We start from the raw sequence: 17196 nt of genomic DNA on the forward strand, positions 1-17196 counted from the left end.
GAGTATCGATATCGGGTATGTTGAATAGGACAGAAAAAAAAAAGAGATGGAAAAGTAACAGCCCCAGGTAGGCAGGGCTCGAGAAAGCCGTTCGGTTCGTTGTGTTTCCTCTCCGGATCCCGTTTGAGCCTGGGCGCGCCGTGTAGGGCGGGGGTGGGCCGGCCTCTCGCACTACGCAGTAGTGGAGCTCTCTGCCTCCCCCCACTGGAAATACAAGGTACCATGCCCCTGGGTAATATCCTCAGGGTATCCACACACCTACCTACCTATGCAGGCGCAGTAGGCCTCCCGCTCCGACTGCCGTGCCGCCCGTCCACTAATGTTGCTCTAGGGTTGCGCTTTCGCACTGTCTGTGCTGCCGCGTTTGCAGGCGCGGGGGCGCTGCCCGTGGCCGCACTGGCCTGCTATGTTACAGTATCTGCGTATTTTATGCCGCCATGCACAAATCACATCTCGTCCCCTCAAGTTTTCACCTCAACCTCAAACTTCCACCCAATCCATCCCCATAACCCATCGTGCATTGCCGCCCATAGGCCATCGCAAAATGAGCCCAGCGGGTAGCCCAGGCCCTATTGCTTTTTGCAAGGCTGACTTGATGCCGTCAAGTGCAAATCGGAACCTCAATCGACGCACTTGAGTCTGCATCAACCTTGGAACGCAGCGAAACATGCAGCGGATTCTGGCCTTCCATCCCATCTTCTTCCGTCACTCCACGTCCCCCCACCTGTCTGGGCACCCAACTCGAGTGTTCTTGTGTGCTGCCTTCGGTCTAGGCTGCCATTTGTTCCGTCCAGATGTCTTGGATACCTAAACTCCATGTCTGGCGGGATGAGCTATGGAGGACGGACGAAGCCTTGGATCTCGAGCAGCCAACAAATGTTGACAAGTCGGGTAGGTACCGGTACTGCCCCTTGATGGCCACGCATACATGGCTGGCGTCTGCATCTGTCCGGTATCTTACATCTGCATACTTACCTTTTCCAGCTCCTTTCGCATTCGAAGCCTTCATCATCGCCCGTTGCGGACCGTTGCAGATACCCCGCCGGGCCTCCGTTTGTCGAAACCTGCAGGCGTCGGAACCCCGCGGTGACTGGATAAACCAAGGTACAAAGGTACAACTGCCACCTTCTTCGAGGATTCGAGTCCAGCTCTTCAGATCGCCCCAGCCTGGCTAGTCGTCGTTCAAATAAACAAGACACCTCAAGCTTAAATCGTGTCTGGTTTGCTCTTTTGCACACCATCTCATCTTGGAAACGAACTTGAACCTTCGTCTGGAACGGCGAGGCACGCTCTGTGGTTGCAGCATTTCATCACCACGAGGAACATTGTCGTTTTGTCGCAATCTGTCCGACCACAGCCAACCGTACCGGACTGCACATTTTCTGATTCGTCCCTACGAGTCGCAAGTTACGAGTTACGATCACTTGCTTGTTTCGTTACTTTGGTCGACGCCTCAGCACTGACCATTGAGGGCCGCGTCCAGGAAATACGCAAACTATCTGCCAGGTGCGTTTCCGTCACTTCAAAACTCCGTACTTCTATTTTTGTCACTCTCGAAACCGGGAGATCGGGGCAGCCAACACTCGAAGCAACCGTCTCGGCTTCGCACTGTCCAGACGAGCGGGCGAGAAAGTGGCCTACTTGAACTGCTTTCTTCCACATTCTTCCCATTACTTGTTCGACGAAACACTCTTTCAACTTTGTATCACTTCAAGCAAATCCCAACCATCATCACATCTTTCTCACCACCTATTTCACACAGCTTTCTTTTCCCCTACTCACTTATCTTCTGGAGTCCAGGTCCAAAGACCGCCCAGGACTGATTCTGTCCAAGTTCAGAACTATTCACTCTCGAGGCAAGGTTACCTCAAGTTGACACCATACAAGCACATCATCGGTAAGTCCTTGCGCCACACCTCACCTTTTTATCCATAGTTTGTTGAATCCGTCAGCTTTGATTGGTTTGACGTTTGCTCCCCAGCTTTCTTAAATATGTGTCAATGATCGTGCGAGCTGATACGAACAAACTAGCTTGCCAACCCGCACATGTGGCCATGGCTTCGAACCAGGAACTCTACCATCACCTGGTTCTTGCGGCCAAAGTACCCACATCTCAACCCGATGCTCTAGAACCGCTCAACAGGGGCCTTATCGACTGTGCTATCAAGGCGTGTAACTTGCTGCGACGACAGTCTTCCCCCCAGCCGTGGGACTCTCTGCTTCCTTCCCTTGAGAAGTGTAGGGATGTTAATCATGACGGCATGCTCAGTAAGGCATCACTGGAGGACGCGTTCCGGGACATTGGAGGAAAGACGCTCATCTTGCATGTGGCGAGCCAAAATGCCGGCCTCCTCATCCGTCCCAGCTCAAAGTGAGTGGCCCCCGATCAGAAGAGGAACTTCATTGTATCTTTTTCTTTGGTTATTATGGACCTCGTAACTAACAGTCTCCTCTAGCGATTCAGTGATATTCGAAGCATTCGAGGCTTCCCCATCTTTGGAGGCTGTACTGGGAGCCAAGAATGCGCTTCTATGGGATTTCCCTGGTCGGGCGGCTCAGATTCCTATCAGCGAATTTCAGACCGACTCGTTTAGATCCAATCTCGCCTTGTTTCTGGAAAAGGCCAGCATTGAGACTCTAAACGCTCTCAATGCGCGCGCTGTGAAGAAGCAGACAGCAGTCATTGAGACGCGTGACACCGCCGACTGCGCGCTGATTTCCCAGCTGCTCATATCCCTGCTGATTGCCATTGGTGGTCCCGTTAGCACTCCTAGGTTTCGGAAGAGAGTCCGTGACGAGGTCAACTTCGACAACGCAAAGAAGCCTTGGAGAAGGGCTCCGATGTGGCTGATATTGCGCGTCGCCGTCCGACAAATGCTATGTCTTCAACTCGGAAACGAAGCAGGACGAGCAACCTACAAGATGTTCATATGCGTCGTCCTCGCGCAATTTCTCGAACAGACCTCAAGAGAGCTCGCTGCTGAGATGGTGGTAAGTTGGAGACCTTTCCTTTCCTACCGGCCATCGACAAGATATACTAATCCCATCGTTATTTTACTCATCTAGATGACCCTCAGAGCCAAGCTGTGTCGACGCCTCGCCAAGTTGGAATCGGACAAGCTGCAAGCATCCGAGTCAGCTCGCCCAGTATATGACCAGCTTTTGAACTGCTTGAGCCCCTGGTTCAAGACTGTCATTCAAGTTGCCACTCAAGAAGCAACACGGGCCTGGGAGCTGCATAAAGCTTCTGTTCAGCGAAAGATTCATCTCCTTCCTCCCAAGTCCGACATTGCCAACTTCAAACTTCAGCTTCCAAACAGTTGGAATTATTTGAATTCACTTCTCTACCTACATCCGTATCCTCTCAAAGAGGTACCATGTCTCGACTTGCGCGCGATGAAGTCTGGCACGCTTGGACAGGCTACGAAGTTCGCCAACAAATATCTCAGATTGGCTGAACTTGAGGATGAAATTGAGCAAGCCATCGAACGAGAGGCGCGATCTCCTCCCGACTCCATGGATGGTTATCGTCTCGGATGTTTGCGCATATCTGAAATGATCACGAGACTGATCAAGGAAGTCGGCGATGCTTACGATAACGATCCAGCGCAAATGAGCCACCACATTCTCAATGTAATGGATCTGTGGGTGTCGCTGGACCAGTACGCAACCTCTTTTTGTCCTCTCTTGATGGCCTATCATCCATTCTTTACTCCTGAGCCACTTGACTTGCTTCAGCTTGCGTCATTTTCCGACCTGTCCCGGCTCCATGAGATACAAGAGTACTTGAAGGAACGGGCAGCTACTGCCGCTGAATCCAAAACGATTTTCGCTCCACCGAGCCCCTCTTCGTTTGGAGTTCGGTACACACAGGAATGCGACGATGGAGACAGACTGATCGCAGTGTGGGACACAATCAACGGAGAATGCCACCGTACCAGATACGACAAAATACAGGCATGGGTATCCGCTCTGAATCAGTACGAGGATCTCAACAGGAAGATGCATGGAGCTGGCTCTTGTCTCTGTATCCAGATATCCGAAACAGAGAGAGATGTGAGCAAATGCTTGCTTTGCTGGTGCAAAAGGCAAATGCGACGAATGGTTGTCGAGGTTCACGAAGATTACCTTCCTGAAGACAAAGACGAAGCAGCGACAATCGTTTTTGAACTTTGTGCGCCTGACTTCTTCACTGCGTATCGGAATGCGACTTGGAATATCCATCAAACATTAGCTCTTAAGGGGGTGGCTTCATATACGAAACCTGCAGATACCCTCTTGAGCTATTGCCAGCTAAAGGACTTCGCCTCTGAGAGCGCCCATTCGAGCACGGTGACCTTGGCTTCTGTACCCAAGTCGTGGCTCTCTACTCATTACCGAAATCTGCAAGTGCGAAACTCGCCTGAGCTGAAGGACATTGTTCTACCTCTTGCGCTTCGCTTCGAGTACTTTGACAAAGAGACGAACAGTTGGATAAAAGACCACGATCGCCCATTTCACCTTGCCCGATTTTGTGGAGTATCTCTCCCAACTGGTTTCGGGGCTATTGAAGGGACAAGAGATGGAGGTCAGATAACACGTCTTGTGCGAGAACCATCGTCATACGAGATTATTGCCAATCAAACCAAATGCCCTACCACCATGTCTACAGCCGAGTTCACAGCACATCAACATCTGCTCTCTGGAACGTCTAGGCGTTGGCTCACAATGCTATTGGAACTGAATACCCCAAACCTCAATTTCAGCTCTGAGGAGACTAGCCGTCTATTCTCCGAGCTCATTACCCAAGCCGGCACCATGGAGAAAAGCACTAGCGTCTTCAGAGACGCTCATCTCATGTTCCAGGATGAAGCTTTCTGTGCTCGGCTAGCAGAAGAGATTGAGCGCAGGCTGACAACGATCAGTTGGAGAGATGTCTTTTGCATGGACGTGATGATTTCCATCACTCTGCGACTTTATGAGTTGGGCTCGAGTTCCACAAAGCGCTCAGCTGACAAACTCTTAATGAACGCTCGTTGTGTAACACTTCAGTGGCTCAAAGATCTGAGAGTGGAAGTTCGTGATGCCGCTCAAGAGGATATAGCAGCCAGATCAAGTGAATATGGAAGATGGGCAGCCATCCTCTGCCGCCGAACATATTCTGCCCACTCGCCAAACTTGTCCATGTCATTGCAGGATCTTACAACATTTCTCGAGGCTGCTATTGGCCTCCAAGAGAACATGTTGGTGGATGTTAGTAAACTTTCACAAAACTTCAAGCTCGTCCTCATCAGGGATCTGAAAGCTGCATACAGATTGCAGTCCACGGTTTCTCTGGCCATCAAGGCCTATCCACAAGTTATCGAAACAATCTTGGATTCGATTTGGCCCAATCCAACGGGTGCCCCTCGGATATTCTCTGACTTGAAGTTCATGTCATCTCCCAACTCCCGCTGGATCGAACAGCAGATCAAATTTGATCATGGAAATTTCCACGAGAAGTATACTGTACAGTTCAACTTCATAGAGGGTTATCTCCTTATCGACGGAAAGCCTCCGGGGACTCTTCCCGCCGAGATTCGGGATGACGAGGTCGTGAAGGAACTTTTCGGCAATCAGCATCTGATGACACTTCCTTCAGCAATGCCGGGCATGAGCCACTCGCTGTTAGGTGAGGCCCATCATAAGCATCAAGTTCACTTCGGCATCCGGGATGGGCAAGTTATCATTCGTGCTAAAACCAGAGAAGGGGCTGTCCTGGAACTCATCCCTCGACGCAAGTTTCGACAAGTCAAAGGGCATGACATTCCAGCTAATCTTATCGATGACTGCTTCCATTGGATGGCCATATCAGACAAAGCATACCCACGGCTAGAGATCAGACATGGTAAACCTTGGAGACAGCACGATCACAACTGGGTTATAGACCTTAACACGAGGGTTGCGAGACGCAGGGACGCCAGACTGATCGACCCACAGTCGAAGCTGTACAAGATGATCGAGGAAAATTTCAAGTACTTTGAGCATCCTGAAAACTTGCTTGTATTCCAGCCAGAATCAGGAAAAGGGAACATCGTTGTCAAACTCGAAAGGCTGGGCCTGACCTTTCGTGTCAATCACCGCGGACTTCTAGAAAGTAGGGAATTGCGCTCCGAGATGGACCCAAACCAAGACGCTGGAACCCTTTATGGATTCATGAGCAAGATATGTCTTCGCGACCTCCGAGATTCATCTCAAAGAAGCATCATCACTGCTATGGGCGTACCATCATGGACTCGCCAAGGATCACGGACAGTGATTCAGGCCGCCCCGGTCAGTCAATACGGACTGTTCTCTATTGACAACGTGCTAGGGCGCCTTTGGTGTCTACCTGAGCCGAGAAATCTCTATGCGAAGGCGTTGTTCCATGCTCTCACTACTTCTCCGTTCCCTGATCCACTTACTGGACGTACTGGAAGGGACGAGGCACAGCATCTACTGCAATCCGGGCTCTGTCAGCCGTGGCAGCCCCTAGACAACGACGACCTAGCCATGCTGCGATTCATTCATCAGAACCTATGCCCGCGTCGGGAGTACTACCCGCCAAATCAAAGGAAACTGCAGACTGCCAGCTGGGATAGACACTTGTCGTATGCTCAGCATGACGGATATGATACGATTGTCCAGGCTATCATCGTCAAATCGAGTCGTTTATCCTCTTTCCACAACGGCACATCAACACCACCGTCGTGTTCCACTGTTCACATCTCCCATCTTCGGGAGCGTGGTTTGCTTCGGCAATCCTTGTATGAGGCAAGGTCCTATTGCCCTTCCACTTTAACCGGTCGTGGAGACGAACTGTATCATTCCAGAGACTGGGATATGACAACAAAAAGATGTGGACACGTTTTCCGCATTGTACGCCAGGTCACAGAAAATGGATTCAAGTTCAACAGGACCAAGCCCTTGTCAAAAATATTGGAGGACTGGACAGTGATTGGAGGCTTCAAGGTGACTCCTGAACACAACTTCTTTTCCCTGATTGACGTCATTGAGAGAATGCCGAGCAATCACTTTGGAAGCATGGTTTCATTCTGTTGCAACATTCTGCCAGGCGACAATTACGCGTTGCCGTTCAGATTAGCACCACTTGTCTTCAGAGACAATGCTGACATGGATTTGGCTGTGTCGTTTGCGGCGTTCTCCCGTTTCAAAGAGCTCAAGGCTCTCGAACACCCTAAAGTCGATTTTTTTGCGGATTTCCGGCGTCACGAGTCACCCACCTTGGATATGATCCAAGGGATCATCCGACAGCACGCTTCGGAGCTTCCCGTACCTATCAACCTTCCGTCTGCCAAGGCAAGATCTAAGTTCCAGAAGGAACAAGAACATCACAAACAGTTGTGCATTTCGGAAGAAAAACGCATTGCTGAACTGATACATTGTCAATGGCCTACAGAAGCTTTGTCATTTGAAGGCATCCAATCCTCTGTGATTGACTGTTATGAGGTTCTTCAAACGCTCCAGCCACGGTGGAAGCAGCTCTGGGACAACCACCAACTTTCGCTATGGACAGACTCAGTCGATGATGTTCTCTCAAAACACTCCAGTGCCTACGAGCTTCCAACAATGTTCATTCCGACCGACACTCGACCTTACCAGTTACCCACGCGAAAAGAAGTCGTTCCTTCCCTTGCCAGCGACCTACTCCCCAAATCAGGGCCACAAAGCTTGCCCCTCTCAGCCGAAGTCAACGAGAGTCAATCCATGCATTTGAGTGCACTGGGACCAAAGGCAGATCGCGGGAAAAAGTTAGTTCGTCCAGAACATCAAGAGCTTGATTGCATTCTTGTCAGCCTCGCCAAAGAACCAGGCTCTATTCGCCAAGAATATGCCAATGATCTACGGAGAAGCTTGAAGGCGCTACAAAGTACGCCTCGCCAGGTCAAAGTGGATATTCGTCCCACCCTCGCTTTGATGGACAGCCAGATTTTGTCATGTGAGCGGTCGATCAGAGCACATATGGATGCAATACAGCAGTCATGGTCTAAGGACGACAGCGGCTCCCCGTGGCTGATTGCAGGTGGGCTCTGGCCTAATGGAAGTAAAATTACCATGATGGAGCAGCTTCGGTCTGTAGCGGAAAACAGTTTTGGAGACGGAATGAAGAGTGCTTTGGTCGGCCTCGGGATTATGCTCACGAGATTGCAAAAACTGCGACGGATGAGGCATGCTCACCTTCAGCGCAACAGCCAACGAGTTCTCGATGAACTGGCCAATCCAGGGCATACGAACTGGGATTCGGAGGAGTATCCAGATTTTCTGCTGCTTGAATTGGAGAGCAACATCCTGATTCGCGATGAACAATTTGAGGTTGCTCAGGCGATTATCGCACCTAACTCAAAGTCGAACTCAGTCTTGCAGTTGAACATGGGAAAGGTAGGTCGATTTCTCAGCTTTATCGAAACTTGACTAATTTCATCAAACACTGTACAGGGGAAAACATCAGTCATCACGCCAATGGCCGCAGCAATACTGGCAGACAAGCAGCAGCTTTGCAGACTTGTCGTGCCCAAGGCTCTCCTCTTGCAAACAGCACAGATCATGCAATCGAGGCTGGGTGGTTTGGTTGGCCGCGAGATTCGGCATATTCCATTTTCGCGGCAGACTAAAGCAGGGCTGGAGATGCTAAACGTGTTTGAGGAGTTGCATCACGAGATACTCAATTCTGGGGGAGTAATCCTGGCATTGCCGGAATCTATCATGTCGTTCTCGCTCAGTGGCCTTCAAAGTATGGTCGACTCCAAATCGAAACAAGCGCGACAAATGGTCGAATTTCAACGCTGGCTCACGGAAACCTCGAGAGACATCCTGGATGAATCGGATGTTACACTGGCCGTCAAAACACAGCTCATTTACCCCAGTGGTACTGAGAAGGCTGTGGATGGCCATCCGCATAGGTAAGATCATTTTTTGTCGTGTCAATGGCACCTTTATATACTCACATCTTTTCCCCCTGGCAGATGGCATGTTGCTCAGGCTCTCCTCGGCCTTGTCGAGGCCCATGTTCCCGACCTTCGCCAGAAGTTCGGCCGCCGTATTGAAGTGGAGAAGCATGGCTTGGCCTTTCCGCGAGTTTATATCCTGGACTCGGAAGTCGAGCAGGAGTTGAAGCGACGTATCATTGATGATGTTTGTGCTGGAAAATCACCTACCTTCCATCTTGCTGAGTCTGTTCAACCGAGCGTTAAGGCAAGACTGAAGCACGCTCTGAGCGATCCAGTTGTGGAGGACTTTCAAATCAACAAGGCGAAGCGAGCGTTTGTTGACAGAAATTCTGCTGGTGACAAAATCCTGCTGCTTCGAGGTTTGATACACAGCGGTATTCTTTTGCTTTGTCTGAAGAAGAGATGGAACGTACAGTATGGGCTGCATCCCGATCGTATACCCATTGCCGTTCCCTTCGAGGTATGTTCATTGTACCCGGTTCTCCTTTTCAAGGTGTTTAGCTAACGTATACCGCTTGTACTAGGCAAAGGGTGTCCCATCCGCCAACGCCGAGTTCGGTCATCCTGACGTCGCCATCATCTTCACTTGTCTCGCCTTTTACTACTCTGGTCTAACTTTGAAGCAATTCACCGACTGTCTTGGCAGCGTTCTGAAGTCTGATGACCCGCAGTCTGAGTACGACATCTGGACTCAGGGCTGCGCCAATCTTCCTCAGGATCTTCGACAGTGGAATCTGATCAATGCCGAAGACCATCTTCAGGTAGACCAGTTGTGGAAGCTACTCCGGCTCAACAAGGCAGTGTTAAATTATTATCTCAACACATTTGTGTTTCCGAAACACTGCAAGCAGTTCGAAGTCAAACTTCAGACATCTGGTTGGGATATTCCTCTCTTTCCACGAATAACCGACAAGCAAGCACAATCAGCTCGGACCACTGGCTTCAGCGGTACGAATGACAACAAATACTTGCTTCCACTTACCATCAAGCAAGACGACCTCCCCAGTTTGTCACAGACCAATGCCGAAGTCCTCACGTATCTTCTTGAGGGAAGAAACAGGGGGTACGAGAAGCTGGCTGAACATTACGGGAGACAAGCTGGGAGAAGACTAACGGAGTCTGAGCTTCTTAGACGCTTGTCACAAAAAAGAATACGTATCCTCATTGATGCCGGTGCGTTTGTGCTGGAGAAGGGAAACCAGGAAGTGGTAAAAGAATGGCTGAGTTATGACACTTACAGCCCGGCGGCGGTCTTTTTCAATGAAGACAACAAGGCCATGGTACTGTCCCGCGGGTCCAGAAAGCCGGTTTCATTGCTAGCCACCCCATATGCGGAAAACCTGGAAGACTGCCTGGTGTATCTCGACGAAGCGCACACCCGCGGGACAGATCTCAAATTACCACAAGGGGCTTGTGGAGCTCTGACATTGGCATTGAATCAGACCAAGGATCATACTGTTCAAGCCGCTATGAGACTTCGACAACTGGGCACAACGCAGTCAATAGTCTTCTGTGCGCCACCTGAGGTCGATCACGACATCCGGAAAGTGTGCCAGCTCTCTTGGCTAGACCACATCAACTCCGGACATTGCGTACGGTGGCTCCTTGAAATGACCTGTCGTGCTAACGAAAGTCTTCGCCCATTGTACGTGGCACAAGGGACTGATTTCTGCAAAAGGATGAACTCCGCGTGGGAGAATCCAAATTATGTCGGTTCGACGAAGCACCGCGACGCTCATATGGGCGTGATTCTTCAGAAGGAGTGCTCGACGCTCAAGGAAATCTATGGAAGCAAAGCGCAAGTTTCGGGGTTGGATGTTGGTTTTCCGGCAATCAGGAATCCGGAGCTGCGATCCTTCTACGAAACCCTCATGAACAAGAAGAAAGGCCTTGCTCATACCACGTCCGAGGCCCTTGCTTGTGCTCTTGATGAGGTAGAGCAGGAGCGCGAAGTTGAGTTCCAGGTTGAGGAGATCCGCCAGGTGCGCAAACCCACTCATTACGATGCCTTGCAATTTCCTGGGATGCATCCAAACATCCTGAAATTTATAAAGAAGGGTGTGCTACGGGGCACGGATGGCTATGAGCATGCCTTCACCGCCCTAGGGAGGACCACATTGGGGAGAAAGTATGAGGTTCGCTCAACGGGCTCGAAATTCTATGTGTCATCCGAGTTCCGGCGCACTATTTCAGCCAGCAAAGACCCAAGCGATAATTTCTTTGTAAGTCTTCACTAATCATGTCAAAGAGTAGGTCAATCAGCTAACTGATGCGATATTGCAGAGACCCGTAGAATGGATTCTCTACGCTCCCCGCACTCAGACGGCGTTGGTACTCATTCCTGAGGAAGCCGAAATAGCAATCCCCGTGTTGCGTGCCGCTGAAAGCCGCAGCCCGGTCCATCTCATTCCCTACACTTCACCAGTCACACGAAACATGACGTCGCTAGGCCGACTTACCTATTACGCCTTCCCTTCGCTACCTAAAAGCACCAAAATTCCAGACTGGCTTACAATCGAGATCGGAATCCTCGCCGGTCGTCTTTACTTTGACTTTACCGAGTACGGCGCCATTGTCAAGTATCTCCAAGCGGATAAAGCCAATGAAGCAGAAGGAGAAGGCGCCGACGACAAATGCAAACCAACGTCTTCACTTGTTAATGGCCACACTGAAGTCGAATTTGCCAAGAATCCTCTCGCCTTCGTCCTCGACTGGCTCACACATCGGAGACGCGGACAGGACATCACGCATACCCCTATGGGATACGTGTGTCAGCGCCGGAAGTTGAGCGCCGAACATCCGTTTTTCAGGTCGTCGGAGGCGGAGATGTCGGAGGTTGGCGGAACGTCGCCAAAGAGAAGAAGCGACAAAGAGGACGAGTCAGACTCGGATGGAGACTATGACATGGTTGAGATGGACCAGTCGGACGATGATGGTGGCGAGGATGTGTCTGCGGTTGAGGAATGGCACCGTGAGGACGAGTGAAAGATGCATGATTCTTTCGAGGATAGTAGCAGGCTAAATGACGATGTGGATTGAAGATGAGGCGTCAGTTCGAGAGCTGATTGATGGTGTTATTTGCTTTGGACATTTGCTCATGGCGGGCCTTTGTAGGGGTGGAGTTATTGTCGGATTTTGAGGGACTTCTGCTTGGTTGTTGGTCATTTAGGGCAAGCACTGGATTTGGTGTAGTAGCGTTGTCAGATTATGTGGTTTGTGGTCTTTTCCTATTCGCCTTTTACTGGACAGGACTTCGAGCTCATGTGGGTTGATTTACCTACACAGCGTTCATAGGATTACTAAGTACTTGCTTGTTTCAGTAGCTGTTTTATCTAATACCTATTTCATTCGTGAAATCCACAACCCTGCTGTAAGCCATGAGCAAGTCGCAGTGAATCATACAGAAAGCGCTATGTTTGTAACTCTTTGACATGCCACACTTTAACATAAGACTTGTAGGTGGTGTTCTGCCCCCAAGGATAAAAGACAATGATGCCAACAAGATGCGTATAAGCGTTGCCCGAGAGCATCGAACAAACCCCGTCCGTCCAATAACGAGATGAAGAAAAAGACTGAAAAAGAAATAAGGCACGACGACACCCGAATGTTGTAGTGAAGCAACATTGACTTCGTGCGTAACGCAGAATAAACTCTACAAGTCGACAACTAGATATAAGTATTGACTGTTTATGAACTAAGGCTACATGTGGGAATCGAGCCCACTGCCTCACCTAGTTGTGCGGCGAGTAGGGAGTCATCAATGACCGCTCAGCCACTGGCCCCAAAATTTGTTTTGAGATATATGTCGCGCTTGAGGGAAGCAATGCCATTTGCCAATCATAGTGTGGGTATAAGTACCTAAGACACATAGGGCAATGGGGCTTCTTCGCGGCTAGGTTATGCTTCTTTGAAGGTGCATGAACCAGCCGAACAGCTACAGAACTTTGTATGACAGTGATGTATTACAGTCTAAGACTGCTTTGTTACTAATAAGATCAAGACCTCGGGTGAACTCTGCTAGGCTTTGTAGGCAGCCTATTTATGTGTTTTGTCCTATGGTTTAAGCGTGATGTATGTGCTGGTGATTAGTCGGATGGCAAAAATGTGTGCAAGTTCTTGGTGTGTTACTTACCTACCTGTAGTGATAAAGATCTGTGATCCAGTCAATAACTTTGCTCATGGAATGTGATGCGGCAAAAGCCTTTGTGTCCATCCCATTTTCCCATGCAAATGTTGTCGGAGCCTACCACTTGGTTTTCCTGGGATGCCACTATCATGGTTTGAAAAAGTGTCTTGAGGAATAAAAAAAAAAAAAAAAAAACTCGAGTCTCGTTGCTATGTATTTGTTCTTTGATTTGAATTCGTTATTTTTTTAGTGAATTGTTTCTTGTCCCTGGCGCTGCCTCAGTCGGGGGCTCGGGATCCGCCCAGGTTAGCAGGAAACCAAGCAACTTGGACACTCTGATATAACATCACAGCGATAGCAATTCTGGAAACGACAAGCCGTCAAGAATGATTTAAGAGGGCAATATATGCGTTTCGGAAGGTATCAATTTACTGAGTGTGAAAGCCATGGTGTTGTTTCAATTTGTCGAAGGTCCCTGTTCTTTTCTTCACAACAACTTTGAGAAGTGACTGATCATGCTACTCTAGCCCATAACCCATGAATCCATCCATATCTCATCATGCCCATAGAAGGGCTATAGACCACAGTACAAAAAGCATTTCTTGACTCATCCGTCATGCCATCTCACCCCTCCATGGGGATATCATTCTCGTCCTCCTCGTCAAGGCCACCCTCGAATCCCTGCGCGTATTCCTCCACCTCACTCCTCCTCAGACTCTTCCTCCGAATCTGTGCTATACAAGCCGTCCATCTCCTCGTCATCAGGCTCCTCGATTTGGAGCTGGATCGGCACCCTGACCACATCCCAGAACACAGCAGCCTCGAGAAATCTATCGACTGCAGCCGCCAAAAGACAGCGACGAGAAGGGTCCTGTAAGGGAAGATGCTCTGCAGCGAAGCTGCGGAAGCGCTGACGGGCCTCGATTATGGCCAGGAAAAGGGCTTGGAAAGTGTGGGGGCTGAGGAGCTCCCCAAGCTCGGTGCCCACACGAGCCTGTTCGAGGAAGGAGTCATCCTCCCAATCCCAAATGTTGAAATCGTCGTCGCCGACGCCAGTCATGCCGATGCCGGCCATAAAATCGTATGGGTTGAGCATCGCCACGTTATCGCGCACAAGGCGCGTGGATGTGTCGACAATGTCGACAAGCAGACGCTCAACCTCCCGCTTAGCGGGGCGCGAAGTCATCCTCATGTTGGGATGTACCAGCCCAACAAGCTCATGCAGAGCCGCGTTAACAGCCCTGTCACGGCGCTCTGGCTGCAGGATGTTTCGGCCGTGGTGGTAGTCCCAACGGAGCCCCATTCTGGGGAGGATGCGCGTAAAAACGGCCAGCTGTGCGGGAGCAGACATCTTGAGACGAAGTGCCTGTACTCAACAAAGGGTCAGCGGTTATTCGTCATGCTTATGAAGTTTAATAGAGTTCATATGAGAAATCGCTTAGCCCTTACGACATGGCTAAAGGTGGCTTTGGACTTACGTTCTGGTGGGAGCGCGTGGGTGAGAACTTGGTCAAACGCGTGACAGCGTCAACGGAAACTGAAAGAACGTTGATGTCAGCAATCCATACACTGTATCATAAGCGCCTGCGATGATATATCTTCCGTACTTGTATGAAGTGTGTGCGTTGTTATGTTGAGTTGATCTCGTCGTGATTCTCGCGGTTGTCGAGGAAGAGAAGAAGTTGTGGTCGAAAGTTGAAAATTTAAGGAGGGAGAGAGAATCAGCGAGTACGAGTGACGGGATCGAGGGCAGGAGAGAGAATTGGTGCCTGAAATTTCTCTCCAGCTTTGCGTTTGCTATCTTTCTATTCTACCAATAGCAGAATGCCGAAAGTACGTATTGTATTCGAGATGAGACGAAAATCACATTTTTGCCCTTTGATTGTTAGCATACAACAAATGAGGAAGGCACGGCAACCGAAAAGGAACCTGAGAACCCCACTAATGTAGCCGGTCCTCAAGGGCAGGCTGATTAGCAGACACCGTCATTCCTTTCGAAACGCTTATACCACTTGTGCCACTGTCCATAGTTGGAGGAGTCGAGACTCGGTGTTCTAAAACGGGAATGATGGATAAAAGTCAATGGTCATCATTGGAGTCATCAAGGAATGAAAACGACGTACATGGAATATGGCGGAAGCCGGGATTGACTTGACAGTTCATGGCGAGCTTCGTCACGACAAGAGTGCGATACTCTTTGCAAAAAAGTTTTGAGGAAGGAAGGATGCTGATGCTTGAAGAACACCTCCAACTCGTTCATAAGTAGACTGTTATTCCAGAATGGATCATGTTTTGCCGAGCTGAAGCCATCCTCCAGTTGCTCTTTGATCACTTGAATGCGAGCGTAACCTGGAGAAAGGGTCCCTCCGCCTTCTCTACTTGTAGAACGGGCTCAAAACGCTGCCTCGAGCATGTGAATATGAGCAAGTGAACGGCCACGTTGTTAACCTTTATCACAAGGATGGTACACCGTCAGGTCAAGTGAAAGTTCCCTCATTAAAAGACTCCAATTACATCTGGTGGATACGGAAAGACGAGAACATAAAGGAAGTTACTATAGAGTAGGAACGAACAGGGGGAAATAGAAGCCAGAAAGACCAGACCTACTGGAAGCGAATGCCACTGAGCGGGAGCATATTGAATAGCCGTAAAAGGCACAGCTGGCCAACAACATCAAGCTTGCAAATAACACGTCCGCGCTAAGGGACACCTCCAATGCAGGGGCATTTGGGGAAGGATCGTAGCGCCCATCACCTCCTTCCTTCTTCATACTACATCCTCGCATACCTGGTAACCATGTCGTGAATCTTGTGTATTGTATGGTGAGGAAGGGAATCAATCAGCCGATCTTCCGGGCACCAGGTGGTAGGTTGTCAACGGACAGGAAATTAGGATAAGCCTCCCTATGGTAAAAGACTTGAAGCTGTGTACTGCGGGAGCTTTGGACTTTCACATTCAAGTTCGATAGCTGTGCCACCTTGAGCGGGTAGAAAGACTTGCCGGAACGTACCGACCCGCCGGGACATTCTAGCCGGACGTACTTGCCCGCCGGACACGCACTCCCCATAGCACAGTCCAGCCTAGTGACGAGACCGCCAACTACCTAGCACCAAGCCTGCAGGCAGGCCCTATATAGAGAAGGTCAAGTGCCAAATTCCCCAACAAAGACGATACCCCAAAGGCAACTTTGGGACAATGGCTAAGCGGTCATTGAGGCGCGCCTGAGGCGCCCTCACCTTGAGGCAGTGGGTTCGATTCCCACATGTGGCCCCAGTTCTTTAAACAGATGTAGTTGGCAGACCTTATCCTGTGCTTACGCGCGAAGTTCATGCTGTCACACTCCATAGTCAAGTATCGTTCCTTTGTTAAGTTTTTTTTTTTTTCTTTTTTTTTTCTTTTTCTTCTTCTTTTTCTTTTTTTTTCTTTCCGGGTCTGTTCCCCATCATTAGGAAAATATAGGCTGGGTTTTTTTTACTACTTCGTCGCTGCCTGACCAGGCACATCTTGTCAATAGCACCTTTTCCTTCTATATTTCCTTGCGCGAAGGATTATAGTTTCAACTCTAGCAATATAGCAAGGACATTCCACCCTTGTGACTATTATTGCCGTGCGATGCGTGTGAAACGAATATGTATTGGGACACCCTGCATTCAAGATCACCGAGCTGAACGTAGGTAGACCCTCGGATGGTTTTATAGGGAATTTCTTGCTGACTCTATTCCAACATCGCACATTGTAGGTATACAGGCCAATGTCGTGCCTTGTGGCACTACTGGCAATGTGAGGCCACATTCTAATGCCACGGACCAAATGACACCTGCATGTGCGAGGCCTGGGGCATTTATAAGCGTTGACAAAAGTCAACTACACGTTGCACGATCCAACAGAGATCTTTATACAAGCTGAGGCTTGGAAAGAATAAAACGCTATTCATCATGCCTCTCAGATGATCCATTGGTGATGTCCTCCTCGCAGCAAATAATGCCTGTCAGACGAGGGTCGTTGGATCCATTTTGGTGGAGGCTCCCGCACCCGCCGCTCCACTGAGGTTGCATACGCTAACCCAAGTTATAACTGGCGCTCCACGTGACAGGGGGATGTGCT

The 17196-nt window shown here is 49.7% G+C and overlaps 2 protein-coding genes across 2 annotated transcripts; one reads left to right on the forward strand and one right to left on the reverse strand.

The window, feature by feature from the left end:
• The first annotated feature begins 1698 nt into the window (after positions 1–1698).
• Positions 1699–12321, forward strand: NCU06294 (hypothetical protein). The gene is made up of 8 exons (XM_957463.2): positions 1699–1897; positions 2032–2371; positions 2457–2991; positions 3067–8397; positions 8455–8918; positions 8982–9426; positions 9491–11188; positions 11250–12321. Exons 2-8 carry the CDS (start codon positions 2055–2057, stop codon positions 11949–11951), a joined length of 9492 nt encoding a protein of 3163 aa, XP_962556.1. The 5' UTR covers positions 1699–1897; positions 2032–2054; the 3' UTR covers positions 11952–12321.
• A 1471-nt stretch (positions 12322–13792) lies between these two features.
• On the reverse strand, positions 13793–15255 carry NCU06293 (hypothetical protein; the record flags this gene model as incomplete). The annotated part of the gene is made up of 3 exons (XM_957462.2): positions 13793–14458; positions 14571–14629; positions 15216–15255. 3 exons carry the CDS (start codon positions 15253–15255, stop codon positions 13793–13795), a joined length of 765 nt encoding a protein of 254 aa, XP_962555.2.
• Between the last annotated feature and the right edge of the window lie 1941 nt (positions 15256–17196).

The sequence above is a fragment of the Neurospora crassa genome, linkage group IV (assembly GCF_000182925.2).
Source record: "Neurospora crassa OR74A linkage group IV, whole genome shotgun sequence".
NCBI classification, from domain to species: domain Eukaryota; kingdom Fungi; phylum Ascomycota; class Sordariomycetes; order Sordariales; family Sordariaceae; genus Neurospora; species Neurospora crassa.